This window comes from Saccostrea cucullata, unplaced genomic scaffold, assembly GCF_032062105.1.
Source record: "Saccostrea cucullata isolate Sc308-1 unplaced genomic scaffold, CSIRO_AGI_Scuc_v1 ctg2527, whole genome shotgun sequence".
In the NCBI taxonomy this organism is placed as follows: domain Eukaryota; kingdom Metazoa; phylum Mollusca; class Bivalvia; order Ostreida; family Ostreidae; genus Saccostrea; species Saccostrea cuccullata.
Genome location: NW_026927339.1, coordinates 287,008 through 304,145, shown reverse-complemented (window position 1 = coordinate 304,145; position 17,138 = coordinate 287,008). Strand labels below are relative to the sequence as shown.

At 32.9% G+C, this 17,138-nt stretch overlaps 2 protein-coding genes across 2 annotated transcripts in view; both read right to left on the bottom strand.

Moving 5' to 3' along the window:
* Nucleotides 1-293: 293 nt before the first annotated feature.
* LOC134274139 (collagen alpha-1(XII) chain-like) lies at nucleotides 294-2,835 on the bottom strand (the record flags this gene model as incomplete). Its single annotated transcript, XM_062756391.1, has 5 exons — nucleotides 2,616-2,835; nucleotides 2,223-2,343; nucleotides 1,799-1,981; nucleotides 1,628-1,664; nucleotides 294-609 (listed from the first exon to the last, which is right to left on the bottom strand). Coding segments are annotated over exons 3-5 (428 nt in total), but the record flags the coding sequence as incomplete, so codon positions are not given.
* Nucleotides 2,621-17,138, bottom strand: part of LOC134274137 (uncharacterized) — a 31,287-nt gene continuing 16,769 nt past the window's right edge. The window contains exons 3-6 of the mRNA XM_062756390.1: nucleotides 4,853-5,149; nucleotides 4,394-4,529; nucleotides 4,058-4,232; nucleotides 2,621-3,439 (exon numbers count right to left, since the gene is read on the bottom strand). Coding sequence (XP_062612374.1) covers nucleotides 2,621-3,439; nucleotides 4,058-4,232; nucleotides 4,394-4,529; nucleotides 4,853-5,018 — 1,296 coding nt within the window. The 5' untranslated portion in view covers nucleotides 5,019-5,149. The remainder of the gene's footprint in view (nucleotides 3,440-4,057; nucleotides 4,233-4,393; nucleotides 4,530-4,852; nucleotides 5,150-17,138) is intronic.

Here is a 17,138-nt window from a genome sequence, read left to right as displayed (position 1 = left end):
GATCTATCGATCCGGGCGCATAAAAATGAGTTTGTATTTATGAAGCTCACAACAAAAATTAAAATAATAGGCTTAAAATTAAATTGCTTTAGCCATGGGAAAATGCATTTATAGTTTCGTTATCCCTATATATCTTACATGTATATCATCTAGTTAACTGACACTAAAAATTGTATCGCTTTATATATTTGACGTCTAGAGGATACACTTTTTAATTTCGTACAGTTGTTTTAAAACAATATCAAAAACAATTATGTAAGTAAAATACAATGATTAATAAATATGAAAGTTGCAGAAGCTCCTTAGCTTGAGCATAAGCCACCACTCCATTTTTGGAAGCAGAAGTTCGAAATTGTAGAAATACTGGATCGCTTCTTTGTGTTCCATATTCTGTAACAAAAGACATGTTGTAACTTGTTTCGGGGTCCAAATCTGTCAAATCAAGCCAGTCGTTGTATGGCTCTACATGTAGGACATGAACTCGGTCATTGGATGAACGGAACTCTACTACAACCGTTGACATCTCGTAACAAGTTGAGGGCATGGTCCAGTTCAGACGAACACCATTGTCAAAGGTTTCAGTTATGGTTAAATTAATTGGGTCAGGGTCTAAAACGACAAATCACTCAAATATTGAACCTGTAATGCAATCATGGGCATAATTCAACTATGCAACATTCTGAGATCTGAACACAGATTATTTAAGGATGACGTTTACTCAGATGACAAAAAATCCACTGATAAAAACGAAAAAAAAAACACCTATTGCATATTGTACACCTATGATTCCTGTGTTAAATTTCACTTTGAAATAACTAGGTCAATGACCTACTTTTCGTGCTAGTGGCCCTTGAGAATTTCTCGTAAAATGCCTCATTTTTTCACACTATGACCGAGTTTTTCTTTACTCACAAAATATCACAAGCAACAATAATCTTTAAATAATGAAATACAATAAGAAATGGAACGACTTGGCTTCATAAACATATAAATGAACAATTAGAATTTGAGCCATAAACTTATTATTACCCTCCGAATTTCCTTTGTCAGATTTCTATTTGCCCCCCCCCCCCCCCCCCCCCCTCCTATTTTTGATGAATTACAACAAAAATCTGATTGATAAGAACTTTAAATTATTTATAATCCCAATTTACTTTTTTTGTTCTTATTCTATTGGTATTTATATTATATGAGGTCAGTGATCAAATGATTGAGATATGTTGTCTGGAATGTTTTTTGTTCATATTTTTTGAATTTCTTAATTTAATGGCATTCAATTATTTGAAATAATTCATGAGCTTTCAAGCATATAAAATTTGCGCAAAATGTTGTTTAAAAATACATGTAATTTTTAACTACTTTGTAATAGATATTGAAAGAAATAAAATTTTGTGACAAAAATGAATTTTTTTTTTATAAATTTAGTCCGAATTTCCTCTGCATACCATATATTGATTTGTTCTTACATATTTTCTTCAAATAACAAAATATCAATTTTTAAATTGTTGGTTATATTATCCATTTAGATTAATTTTTGACTTAATAAAATTTCCTTTTTCTCTTCTGAAACCTGAGTAAACGTAATCCTTGAATAAATGTGTAATCTCCACACAATGAAGATACATACATTCATCCATTCCGTCCAGCGAGGACAAATCTGTCAGCTGCAAATAGTGAACAAAACAGCATAACAAAACAGCACTGCAGCAAAGATATTGACAGAAAAAAGCAAATAAAATGTGAGTAAGGAAAATTAATTATTTGAATTTCTAGCATCCAAGGGGACAGAACTACTTACTATTGAACTGTAAAACGCAGGTTTCATAGCCATGTTATATACAGCCAGATTCAGTAAGACAGACTCCTCTGCCATTTTTTCCTTTGACCCAACAAACCAGCAGTTATTTATGTCCAGGGTGTGGCGGTAATAAAAGTAGCTTCCTACAGAGGTTGTGTATCCTGCTTTCAATCCTGGATCCGCCTACAGTGAAAGGAAAATATTGTTTATTATTCCAGTCTTGTGTTTAATTTTTTCCTATTGTAAAAAAGGAAATTTCTTTTAATGTAATAGGAAAAAATTAAACAATTTTTGTTTGATTGGATTTCATCTCTGATTTCTAGGATGATGAAACACGACAGTGTTTTTTTCTTTATACAAACTAAACAAAAAAGCTTTAAATAATTATACAAGAAATAAAACTTGTCAGGAAAATTTTTTTTACTTCTGTTTTGTTTCCTGGAATATTAATTTCCTGGAATAGTTTATAATTTCTTCCAGAAGATCTTAGCTCCACGTGAATTCCATGTATTCCACTTTCTCTGTCAAAGACATCTACCTGTAGCCTGAAAAAATCATTTGACTATATATATATTTCTAATTGCTCATGATATCATTTATGTGTGTATTTGTGAGGGTGTGTGAGAGAGTAGGTGTGTGAGTGAGGGTGTGTGTGTATGTGTGTGAGAGGGTGTGTGTGTGTGTGTGTGTGTATGTGTGTGTATGTGAGAGAGAGAGAGAGAGAAAGAGAGAGAGAGAAAGAGAGAGAAATTAATTCTTTGATTTTCATGTTTTTCATTTTCTTAAAAAAAAATTGAAAATTCTTTAATTTTCTTACCGACTTTAGAAAGGGTAAGTGGCATTTTTAACGTTCCTCGTAAATATGACGCCTGAAGGGTTTAAACTTTCTGGCGGACTGGAATCAAAGGAAATCTTCGTCAAGTCAACTTTCGTATTCCCCATGATGTCAGTCGCCTTGACCCAAAAGTTAATGGTATCGCCATCTTTTCTCTCAATATTAAAAGCCTGAGTTTCTGAAAATGTATCATTCACCTTATACCAGAATTGTGGGGTTCTCTCCCCTTGATTTCCGTGTCTGTAGAAATATTCAAATTTAACTATACCATGAACATTCCGGATTTCTTTCAGTGTCCTTTTCCCCGAGTTATCATCAAGTTGGTTTGGAACTTGTTTTTCAATGTTTGCATCATTATTGAAGTTTTTGTACTGTGCTACTGGATTTAAAAGTTTATTATCTTCATGGAATTTGTTCTGAAAATGTCCTTTCCATGACATGATAATATCCTTGTCGAGGTTATTTTGCCATTGAAAGTTAGTTTCAGCTTCTGCGCTTCTTGCCATAAATGGCAATTTAGAGAGAGTGATATTTGAAGTAGGGTCATATAACACCAAGGTACGTGCGTATTGTACATTGTTGGCTCTGTCTATTACATTGAGTATAAAGGAATACATCCCCGATCTCCTAGGAGTGTAAGTATATCTTGTTTCTAGTGCCGAAAGGGATATTTCCTCGTCTGGGTGCCGCGGATTTGGTTCCGCCAAGTTTGTTGTGTTCAGCTGCAGCAAATAAACTTGTACTTTGTAATCTTGGATTCCAGAAAGCTTATCCACCCACTTGTTCCATTCCAATTCTATTGGAGACTTTATAAAAAAAAAATAAGGTCAAACATATAATTTATTATTCAAGTTTATCATGCTTATATTGAATCCAGAATCTTTATGACTATTTAGCGTTTGCCTTTCTTAAAAGTGGATGCTTCCAGTTGAACATAATCCATACACAACCAGACTGAAAACGAACATGATGCTATAACGCCTCTGTCCACTAACCTTTAGAACCATTTCTAGCTTAGTTTGGACTTTCAGTAAGGCGTGGCATTCTCGACGTTTAATAATTGGCTTCTGAAATTTACACAGCTTTCCTTCAGTGTTGAAATATACATGGGATAGAAATTCGGGCAAATGCCAATTAGTGTATGGAATACCCAATTACATTGTTTCGTCCTGCAAAGAGGTGGAGCTTAGGTCATATCATCGGTGTCAACAACAGTTTAAAGTTCATGATGTTATTAATTACTTAACCAATGAGAATCTATTTACCATTTGACAGGCGGTAAACATGTAGCGCCGGGAATGCCACGCCTTACTGAAAGTCCAAACTAAGCTTGAAATGGTTCTATATCAAAAATAAAACTATTTTAGAGAAGTATATCTTAACAAGGTTCAATTGAAATAAATGGGAGAACACGTTTAAAATACCTTAGTGACATCTTCCACAACATCCAGTGCTTTCGCCTCACATGGTCCGTCTAGGAGACAGTGATGTGGCTTTACCAAATCGAAGCGAAACATTGTAGATTTTGTAGACATCTCGTCGATAAATAAGTCTTTTTCAAAAATACTCCAGATTTTAGTAAAAGCTGTCAGAGTTAAACTGTACATAAAAAAAGTCAAAACCTTCATTACATTCTCCAAAATCAGGAGTCCTAGTTCTTCTTTTATATTTAGATGTCATTTATTTGAGACTTTATAGTTAAAAATGAATAGACATCCTCCCTCAAACCCCTCTACCACACAATTTTGAAGAGAATTTACTTGTCTCCGTGTTCCAGCTGCATGTCAAACTTGTCATCCGTGTAGTTACATTGAAATAAATCCACGCTGGGATAGAGAGAACTGGGCTGACTCTCACAGAGGTGGGTTTCATTTCCACTCACAAAGGGCGTCTTTTCTAGTTATAAAGATAAGTGTATACAATTTCTAGTATTTTCAAAAATTCATAATAATATTGAACTTGGTACTTAATCTACAAATTGTAGAAGCACAAATTTTCCTGAGAATAAAATTCTGTTGATTTGTAATCTATAAAGGTTTCGTGGGCATTGATTTTCGTTGGTTTAAAAGTAACACTGTTCAATTTATAATCATAAAAAATTCGTGTGGGAATTGTAATTTCGTTCCTAATTGTAAACAACGATATAAACAAAATAAAAACCCCAACAAATATTCCTGCTTTTACAGTATATATATTAAATATAAAGGAGGTCAACATACCTTCACCTGGTCTGCTCATTTTGTGATGAATAATATTAACGCCTCCAGATATGATTCCCTTTTTAAACTGTTTTTCATTTCTTGAAATGTTTAGGTTGTCTGCTGATGTGAAGACAGCGGCAAATGTAACGTTGATATAGTTGTAATCCTTTTGGTTTAGCCACATTGTATCTACCGTCGTAGAGTTAGGTTCAGAAGAATCTATTTCAGATCTGTATAATTCCCTCCTCTGTTCAGATTCTTCAAAATATGCGAGAATGGACGTACATTGTAGAATAAGTGGGCTGGACTCTAAAACTGTAAATATACATTTAGAGATAAAATATATGTTTATTGCAGGTTGATAAATATGGCATGTTTATATAGAACAAGTGGTGACGTCAGGCATATTGCATATGCAAAAATCCTGTATTTATTACTAAGTATGTAATAAATTTTAATAAGCTGCACAAGTCTTGGAGCATTTACCCATAATCAGTGTTGTTATGATTTTGAATAACGCTGTTAAACATTCTTGTTCGTTTGAGATTGTTCGAATAAGAACATCAGATAAACATATACCGGTATTTCAATTTGTACACATTGCCCGCGTGATGCAGTAGTTAGAGTGTCTGCTCTAGAGTCGCGAGTTGAGTTGATAGTAGGGAAAAAACCAGAGTTCTGGGACAGTAGCCTCCCATAGAGTTAACATGGAGTAGCCTCCGATAGCCTCCCAAGGTGTGAGGCTACCTATGACGTCATACAGATGGCTAATTTATTACTTAATAAATAAATTATAATTAATTAGTAATTAATTAATTTATCAATTATGTTATAATTATTGATCATATATTCAGAAATCAATTATCATAATGATTGACATTGATTGATTACCTAATGATTATAATCAATTATTTTAAATCATATTATTGTCCAGGAACATGAAATACCGTGTTCATAATCAATGCAAAGTGGAAATAAATGTACATGAAATCGAACTAAAATTCAATTATTTATGTAAGGTGTTCTCTAAAGATTTATTAACCAAACCACATTATATTATTAGTTTCAATGATTGGAAAAAATTGTCCACAATGTGTAAGAAAGCACACGCGACTTTTATGATAAAAAAGCATTCAAGCGAGACACAGGTAAACAAACGTGTCCAAAGAGATCACGATAAACAGGATTTAACCGGTTTAAAAATCGATAATACGACGCCATATTGAATTATTTTGAACGTTTTATCATCTGTTTATTTTACAACAATATCGTTCATTTTCATTCTTATTTTCATGCATATACATGACAATTTGTACATATAAATAAATAAAGTTTTGGAAGAATTTCGCGATTATTATCATTCCAGTTACCCACAACTGTAGCTTTACATTCACTCGAGAAGAAAAACTGACAAAGTTTAAAACTAAAACGAAAATTCATCGATATGAATTAACATATCAGAAAAAGGTACCCATTGAGCAAATTCCCCAGAAGTAACAAATGTCCTTTTTTAATCAAGAGTGAACAGTTAACAAAAGCATTAAAAGCGTTTAATTGAGAGAAAAGACATAAAGGCATTCGCCTCGAAGATGACCTAAATACACATAAATATTATGAACCGAGGGAACCCAAGCGAGACGCTGGGAAATGACGTCTAAATTCGAAAGCGGTCATTTCAATCTGATGCATCAGATCAGGTTTAGGGTTAAAGCTTTTATTGATTATCCAATCAAATTAAAGAATTTTACAGTCAGTGTGTGACGGGTATATAAAGCGCAAGGATAATCAAATTCGTCACTTTGTGGTGAACCAGACGGTCAGGTAAGTCGCTTATCTTCCTCTTCAAATAAAAAAAAGAATTTAGGGCTTTTTATTTCACAAGTTTTAAATAATAAAAAAAGAATTTAGGGCTTTTTATTTCACAAGTTTTAAGTCTTTGAAAATTAAACGATACCGACTTTTAAATCATTATTTTTCTTTTTTTTTTTAAATTCATTTATATTTTTCTTTTAAATTGTAGAACGAACTTCATTAGAGTTATCCAGTGGTTTAGAAGTGGAGCGACAGATTGTGGAACATTAAACATTTCTAAGTACTACAATAACACAATTAAACAACTGCAATATTAATTTTAAAATCGGTTAACGTGCAATTAATACATTTGAAGAATAATTAAATTCGTAGAAACATTATAATATATTGGGATCTGAGGTTTTGCTGCATTTGAACACAGTGTACCGATATAGGGCGGTGTTACTAGCTCACAACGGACATGAGAGTGTTTAACGTAACACGTCCCCGTAATTATCGGGAAGACATGTCCGACTTATGTTCAAATGAGCTTACTTCGGTGAGCGGAGCTCCGTCCCTGGTGACAGGGATGTTGATGGCCGTGCAATAGCCTTGAAACCTGAGAGTTTCTTAATCAGATCTCACTGATGTTCTTATTTATTTAAAACGAATCGATGTTGATATTATAATATTTAAATTACTGAACTCTTTCAGTTTTTTATTTAGTATTCAAGAAAATGAAGTCTGTCATCTGTAATGAATGTGGAAAAGAATTTTCTCACACATCAAGCATGTTTCGTCATCTCAGAACAGCTCATAAATTTTCTGAACACCGATGCACAACCTGTGGCATGCAATTTAAAAGGAAAGATAATTATATTCGTCATATGAAAAGGCAACACTCACGGACACTTCCTGCTACCAAAGCTGACGAAATAAAAATAACCAATCAGGCTACAGGTACTGATCTGCAAGACAAAAATCAAATTGGAGGCGGTCTTTCAACCAACGAAACAAACGAATGCATCACAGAAGAGGAAGCCATCAACGGGAATTTAAAAGTATATAAAGTTCCTGCAGAAGACAAAACTAAATTTGATCCTCTACAATTCCTGCGATCCAAGTATGATATTATCATGAAAACGTTAAAAATAGCTTTGCAAAAACGACAAAGCATCAAATGGTATTTGACCATGAAAGTTCGTTTCTCTAAAGAAAAGAAAGATCAGATTGAAACAGTGGAACCACATTTTCATGGGAGATGTCATGTTGCATTGAAAAGAGAAGATCTAGAACAAAGCTTACGAGATAGCAACAAAAAAATTATGAGTTCCTTTTTAGAATATCAAAGAGAGGGAAGCAATTGGACACTCGATAAGGTATTGGAATTAACACTGAACATTGCCAAATACAGACCGATTAGAGGATCAGGCTTCATTCCACTGCCTATCAAACTGAGAGCAAAAAAGGCTATAGTCAACGTACAAAACAATGATCAAAAATGCTTTCAATGGGCAGTTTTATCTGCACTGCACCCAACTATTCACCATGCTGAACGCCTTACCAATTACATCTCTTTTGCGGATGAATTGAATTTCAGTGGTATTGAATTTCCTGTGAAGATTAAGGATATGGAAAAGTTTGAACATCAAAATGACATATCAATCAATATTTTTGGCTATGAAAAGGGACAAGTATACCCTATCCATCTCACAAAGAATCGCTTCCAACGTCACATCAATCTTCTTATTTTATCCAGTGGAAATTGTTCCCATTATTGTTGGATAAAAAACTTCAACAGACTGTTGGCAGATCAGAACAGTGACCATAACCAGTACTTCTTCTGCTGCTATTGCTTGCATGGTTTTACGAAAGAAAACCTGTTGGAAAAACATACATCTTATTGCAAAGTACACGGGGCTCAGAAAACTGAGATGCCAAGTGAGGAAAATAAATGGTTAAGATATACAGATGTATCAAAGCAACAACGAGTCAGTTTCGTGGTCTATGCCGATTTTGAGTGCATTGCAGAAAAATTAGCAACATGTCAACCTGACACAAGAACATCCAGCACAACTAAACTTGCCAAGCACACTCCATCAGGATTTACTTATAAAATAGTTGGTCTGAATAAGGCTTTTACTGAAAATCACGTGACATATCGTGGGGATAACGTCGTTGAAACGTTTGTTGAGCACATGGTTAAAGTGGAAGAAAGACTAACTACTGCACTTAGAAATCACAAACCACTTAGAATGGAAATGAAAGAAGAATTTGAATTTAAAAGAGCTGAACAATGCTACACCTGTCATCAACATTTGGGGAAAGATCGCGTACGTGATCACTGCCACGTGACAGGTAAATTTCGGGGAGCCGCCCATAATTCTTGTAACCTCAATCTGAAACAAAGAGAGCGAATTCCAGTATTTTTTCATAACCTGAAAGGATATGATTCACACTTGATTATGCAAGCCATTGGAAAAATGAAGCACAAACAACTTAATTGTATCCCCCAAAACCATGAGAAATACATATCGTTTTCAATGGGAAAATTAGATTTTATCGATTCCTTTCAATTTTTGTCAACCTCCTTGGAAAAGCTCGTGTTTAATCTTTCTAAAGAAGGTGTAGAAAAATTTAAACATCTCCGTCAGTACATTGAGCAAAAGCATTCTGGATCAGTCAAAGAAAAATTGAAGTTACTCATGCGTAAGGGTGTTTACCCCTATGAGTACATGGACAGTATGGAGAAATTCAACGAAACTTGTCTACCGGACAGATCAGCTTTTTACAGTTCCATCAACGATCAAGATATATCAGAAGCTGATTACAACCATGCTCAAGTTGTCTGGGAAACATTTGGCATTTCTAATCTAGGGGAATATCATGACCTGTTGTTGAGTCACGTTTTGTCCGCCGTCACGTTATGTCCGCCGTCACGAAATGTCCGCCTCTTTTTCAGAAAAATCGTCACGTTATGTTCGCCGTCACGAAATGTCCGCCTCTTCTTCGGAAAAATCGTCAAACTATGTCCGCCGTCACGAAATGTCCGCCTCTTTTTCGGAAAAATCGTCACACTATGTCCGCCGCCACAAAAAGTCCGCCTTTCTTCCAAACAAATCGTAATGTTATGTCCCCCGCAACAAAATGCCTTTTAAAACAAATCGTAATATTGTCCGCCGACAAGAAAAACCTGCCTTTCTTCCGAAAAAAATCGTCAGATTATGTCCGCCGCCAAGAAAAGTCCGTCTTTTCTCGGTTAAACTCTTCACTGAGCACATTGTGTCCGCCGTTAAGAAATATCCTTTAATATTTCGGATTGTAAATATCGTCTCGTAATGTCCGCCTTCACGAAAAGGACGCCCTTTCTTTCAGAAAAATGAGACTTTTTAAGTATGTATATACATATAACTTTTTGATCAACTTTATATCAAAATTATTTTAATCTTTTTTGATTATGCAATTTGTTTTTTGTCTTAGTCGTAAGTTCTTTTGTAAAACGGGCCAAAGGCCTTACCTACTTGAACAAACCAATACAGAATTGTCCCTTTCTAAATTTTCAAATGATCACATGTTTACTTCATCCAATGGGGAACGCGTTGCGCGGTCTCACCTGGCCGCAGGTAGGTATCTGTTTTTACTTTGACCCCTGCTGCGCCGCGTGATAGGTTGATAAGAAAAATGAAGACTATCTGGTAAGTATTAAACAAACAATACCAGCAAGTATGTTGTAAAATAATTAAAACAGATTGATGATGAATTTATATTGATTTTCTATTACCATCCTCTAATTGATTAATAAATAAAGTCGTTCCAGATTTAAGAACTACGTACTCTAACTCTTGATTCCCGCCTACATTTTGCACCCGTTAAATTCAATTTTAATGGCAATTTGGCCATTTAATCTTTGTTTAATACAAAGAACAGTTCTATGGTAATTGATTTATTATTTTAATTCCAGCGCTAGATAGTAAATTATCATCAATTTAAGCTCTCGAAAAAAGGGGGGTAGACGATATTTTCTAGTGAAATCGAACTTTCAAGAATCACCATATTTTGAAATAGTCTTAAATATGATAAAATGAATCTCATATCTGTTCATATGTTTTACGCAAATAAATAAAACATATATAAATTAATAAAATACAATTATTTAGTTGTAAATAGCTTTAAAATTGGTGAAAAATCAGCATTTTTTCGGTTTTTGTCTATAAACATATGTTCCCCCCCGTGAAACACAAAACGCTTTGGCATATATTTGTAAAATGACAGTCCATATTACCTGTAAAAAGGAATTTTTGTTTCACGGGGGGGAAAGATGTTTTAAAAATATTTTCCGTTTTCCATTGATTTCTATAGTGAAAAACTCAAGTTTTACCAAAATTATAGAGTTATCTCTCTTTGGTATCCTAAAAAAGTCGTTTTATTAAAATTCATATAAATATCTATAAAAATTTTGAAAACCATTCGAATATGTTAACTTTTGAGAATTGACTTAGAGGTAGGCGGGAGAACAATACTATCGTTCGTGGTTCTTTCAAGCAGAATGTTCGCAAAGCCAGCAATGTTATCTATTTATCATTCTTCATGACATTGTTTATTTTCACTAATTATCATTTCTTGAATTATTTTTTTTTCAATTTTAGCCAATGTGTATTGTTTTGTTAGGGATAATGTACATATACTGCATAATACTATCATGTAAATGTAAAAATAAAATACAAATTGGTTAAAATTGAAAAATTATTTTTCTAAGTGAAATATTTCAGTTTCTAATTTTATAAATAACTTAGTTAAATTAATTTTTCTCAGAAAATTCAATGCATCTGTCGGTTTATTCAATGCATGCAATTTCTTGATTTTAGCATCTTTAGTTAGGGGGTGGTGTTGGGTTTTTTTTTTAAATATTGTTTTCATGATGGTTCAAAATTGTAACTATTTGCTTCAATAATGAGAGAATAGAATAAGCTGTTCTGACATGGTTAATTGTTTACGAATTAAATCAGTATATTTTACAAAAAATACATGGAAAAAGAACGTTGAACGCATTTCAGAATTCGTGAAATTCATCTCATTGTATTGAAGTTAAAATTTTTCTCATGCTAAAAAACAAAAGGTGTGAATCTCAAGTGTCTGTTGAAAAGGGCTTCATTGTTTTAGAATCACAGGTGTCATTAAATGTATTGTACACATCCTGTCTCCACCTGAAATGGGGTATCTCGGTTGCGTTTGATGTAATTTTGACATGCCCCTCAATCAATACGATGTCTTCCGCCGGTATCTTCTACCTATTCCCACTTTTTAAAAATCTCAATTCCACCTATTCCTGATTTTATAATAATTTAATTACAGTTATTACATCTCACCTTGGATTTACCTGTTTTTTGTACATTTGAAGACAGAAAATTAAGGTTTGTTCCCATCTCGCCTTAACTGTAAAATTTAGCATTCCCATTTCGCCTTAGTAAGCTCTCTGGTGAATTAAGGTGAAGAAGATTTAAAATATTTAGAATAATGTATTTTATGGTATTACACATATTATTTCATTCACAGTATTCATAAATTTCCATTAATTGTTAAATTAAATCTAAAAAAATTATCATTTAAACTTTTATATCAACCTAGTAATAATATTGGTTTGTTCCCATCTCGCCTTAACTGTAATAGTTTTAGAGAAAATTATTTATTTTAATCAAATAATTATATGCAATACATATATAAAAATGCATAATAAATTTAAATATTAAAAAAAGGGTTACAAACCTCTCTTGTATCTTGAATTGTAAACGTTGTAAACGTAAAATGAGAAGATTTGTTTTAAAAATGCATTAAAGTAGCTGAATTTTAGAAAATATAATAAATAAATTAACGGGAAAAATCATTTATCAGTAATTCAATAAATATTTCCCATGTTACCTTTAGATATTACGACGGCGTATTAGTGCCATTTTAACAATGTAGAATTTTTTTTTAAAATCGTTTGTACGATTTAATAAATCGTTTGTACAATTTAATAAATCGTTTGTACGATTTACTAAATTGTACAAACGATTTACTAAATTGTACAAACGATTTACTAAATCGAACAAACGATTTATTAAATCGTACAAACGATTTAATAAATTGTACAAACGATTTAATAAATTGTACAAACGATTTAACAAACAAATTGTACAAACGATTTATTAAATTGTACAAACGATTTACTAATTGTACAAACGATTTATTAAATCGTACAAACGATTTATTAAATCGTACAAACGATTTACTAAATTGTACAAACGATTTATTAAATCGTACGAACGATTTATTAAATCGTACAAACGATTTACTAAATTGTACAAACGATTTACTAAATTGTACAAACGATTTAACAAACAAATTGTACAAACGATTTAGTAAATTGTACAAACGATTTATTAAATCGTACAAACGATTTACTAAATCGTACAAACGATTTACTAAATCGTACAAACGATTTATTAAATCGTACAAACGATTTATTAAATCGTACAAACGATTTAAAAAAAAAATTCTACATTGTTAAAATGGCACTAATACGCCGTCGTAAGATATTAGTAAAAAGTCTGATTTAGAATTTTGAAAAGCCAATTTTCCTTTCAATTGTTCATTGATCAACTGTTGATACAGCAGTAACTAGTATATGTTTTTAAGTTAATCATTTGGTTTACTTAAACATTCCACCTATTCCCACATAAAATGTTACCTTATCCTACCTGATTTTCAGAAAGTGGGAATAGGTAGAACGAACCCTTGCATCTACTTAAACTTGCTAATAAACAATGACTATTTTGATTCTTTTTTATTTTGAATACTGATATTTTTAATAAAGGTATAATTATATGTATAAATACAAAAACCAGAGTAGGGTATCAAGATACATGTACTTACCCCTGTCCTAGGAAACCCGATAACGACATAAATGTTAGTCTTCAATTTCTCTTAAAATATCAGTAATATTATAAGATTAGTATTTTTTACCAAATTATGTTATTGATAAAAGACAAAGGTACAATACATAAGGCTCGGGAGAAAAATGAAAGGCATGGGGGCTAAGCCCCAAATTTCAATGCCTGTTTTACATGTTTGACTATATCTTTAGAGTGTGACAAAAAGTGTCCGGAAAACAAATTACACTACATAAAAAAATACACACATTCACAGTTGTATGTTCAGAAACTACATGCCAGGATGACGGAATATGGACATATAGCTATAGACTATGAATTTAAATACGATTGCAAGATCGGATTTTTAAAATTATAAAGTTTATAAAATAAATTATCGTGAATGTGTAAGACATACGATACGAATAGAATACGATTCTGGATAACTTAAATATTAAGATTTAGAAGTTAATCAGAAGAAGCCAGCCAAAGTTCATATCATTTATTTCAGAATATAAAGATCTATATATTCACTAATACAAAAGAATTGACCAGCACGAGAAAACAGTTTCATGGAAAAAGTAACATTTGAAACGAATCTTAGTTTTTTTTTTTTCTACCGTAATGATGGTGTATATTTCTAATTTTTTCCACACTAGTTTGTATTTTACAAGTAACATTAAATCAAATATTTACAACTTTACAATAAACCTCCAAAATTGGTTGAAACATCTTATCTTGTTCCTTAAAGGGTTGATTTTCTATGAATTTTGGCCTAGAAGTCCTTCAGGGTAGGTCTGCCCCTTGATAAAATTATGATATTTTTTTGCTAGATTGAGATCAAACTTCTGCCAAAGATCGTTTGTTTCTCTGTAGATGAGGCCTCGACGGGGAGTATGAGATTGAGATTACGTTGTATTTCCATTAGTAAACTCTTCAGACTTAGAGGCGCGTTTGGTCAACTGACTAGAACAGCATGGTGTTGCAGATAGTATAAAACATGCCAAACTCAGTTCAAATTTTAAATGTACCTGTCGCTCCAGTTAAAACATAAAGGAACATAAAGGAACATAAAGACATGTAAGAGAGTCAGAACCCTAATTTTCTCCATTATAAAAAAAATTATGACATTTCAGAGGCATGTGTATTGTATTTAGATGATACCATAAGATAAATAGATTTGTACATTTTCCGACTTTTCACAAAAGAGCATGGGCGTCGGAACCATAAATTAGCTGTTGGGTTACCCCTCCCCACCCCACCCCACCCTGTCAATCAACCCCTCACTTTGAAATGCTTCCGACACTTATGATAGGGCACTTAGAAGTGTATGTAACTCTTTTATAGCGGAAATAGAATGAACCATTAAATAGGACTTTTTAATTTGCATCCCTAACCTTGTGTCGAAATTCACCAAAAAGAATATAAATAAATAGAATAACAGTTGAAATACGCGCTGATTATTTACATTCGAGGTATCGAATCCCTCTGGTGCATGCCATACTTAATAATATAGTTTTAATTTTTTGCCTTTTCAAGGACTATTTGGATTTTTTATACGCTTGTTTATTTTTCTTCAATTCTCTGTCTTTTTGCATGTAGACCTACTCGATACATATAGTAACATAAGAAATACTAAAAAGAGATTAAAGCGTTACATTCCAATGTACAGCTGTGCTATTAGTCTTTCTCTGGGTTACATGTAGTATTGTTTTTATTATTTGAGCTTAATATATTTAGGATAACATACAGTCATGTACATTTGTTTTGAGTCAATATTCCCGTTCGAAACAGTAGGGATACATAACTGCTGTCCTTTGTATAAGTTCATTAAGGCCTATAATTTACATATATTAATGGCATGATCATGCATTATATCCGGGAAAGTCTGTTGTAAACATAAAGAATTGTATTTCAGAGACTGTAGACATTACATGTACCACATCGTCGAAAACCCACGGGTGATAAGTAAAGACGAGATCACCCATGGGTTTCCGACGATGCATGTACCACTCATGACTGATTATGTACAATGAGAAGTAAAATCGATATCAATGTACATTTAGAGATAACAAACTTGAAATATTAATGAGAGTAAAATAAACTTATGTCATTAATATGCACGCCTTCGAACGGAGATCAACAAGCTTTTATCAATTTTTGTAGAGAAAAAAAAAACAAGCCCGTCGATCCCTATATAATTCAGATCCCAATTTATATTGAAGTCAACCTTTACATGAAGCTTTTCTCAAATCCTTTGGAAGATTTTACAATAATGCACTAATTAAATGACCTATAAACTAAAAAAAATCTATTTGCAATACTCAAAAGATTGTAACTTTTACTTGGAAAGGTTATTGCCCTTTGTTAACTCTCCTGCTAAAATGGCAGCATCCCGTTGTGATTTCCATTTATTAAAAAAACACAAATTTTAAAAAGGTAAATTATGTGGTTTACGGTGCGGTCATTAGCGGGAGGGAGCTACCAATAGCGCGGCTTTTGACAGTCACACAGAAATAGGTATGAAAAATTACATGTAGGTGTTTAAGGAGTAGAGTATTCTCTCCTCCCGTAAACTCGAGTTATCGTTCTTAGCACGAGTTATCTGTTCTTTATAGCAGGTATCGCAAAACTTCCGGTTTTAGAGCAAATGTCGCAGATGACTAAATCAGTCTAAAATGTTAATTTTTTAAATGTATTAAATTTTAAGATTTGACCGAAACACACAATTTTGGCAAATACATAAACCATATTAGCCAAGTTTTGGCCAAAAATAAATGACCATATTGAAAACAAAATGCGAGACGAAAGTGTTTGAATGTCTCTGCGAATTATGTCAAATAATTATGTCAATATTCTTCACATAAATTTAATATGAAAATCATAACGTAAAAGGAAGAAAATGTCTCAACTTTAAAAGTAAGCATCCTGCAATTAAATATACAAGTTCCTAATGATGCTGCGAAAAGAAAATATCAAAAACAGAAATAAGCTTATATTCAAATGTTCTACATTCATATTTGAATGGAAATAGTTTTACTAACACAAGATGAAACACACCCTTTAAGTCCGGCTTAATGGTGGCTTATAGGTCCTTAATGGTGGTTTAATGGTTGTCTTTAAGTCACCATTAAGTCACCATTAAGCACCTTTAAGTAACATTTACACCACCATTAAGTTACCATTAAGCCAACTCAAAGTCCTTAATGGGTGCTTAAATGTAGCTTAATGGTAGCTTAATGGTGGCTTACAGGTCCTTAATGGTAACTTTTAGACCACCATTAAGTCACCATTAAGCCACCATTAAGCTAGACTTACAGGTGCTTAATGTCCAAACTCCATTAAGCTACCATTAAGCTACCATTAAGCCACTATTAAGCCCCCATTAAGTCACATTACGCAGTCCATAATATTGTTTATATGGGTGAAAAATTATTTTTATAGTGATTTGTTATCAATGTTATAAATGTAGAGTTCGCTTATATCTTGATTTGGTAAAAATAATGAAAAAGAACGAAATTCAAAATCCCCCCCCCCAAAAAAAAACAAAAAAACGCCACAGTCGGGGCGCGATCCCATGACCTTTGGGTTGCAAGGCGAACGCC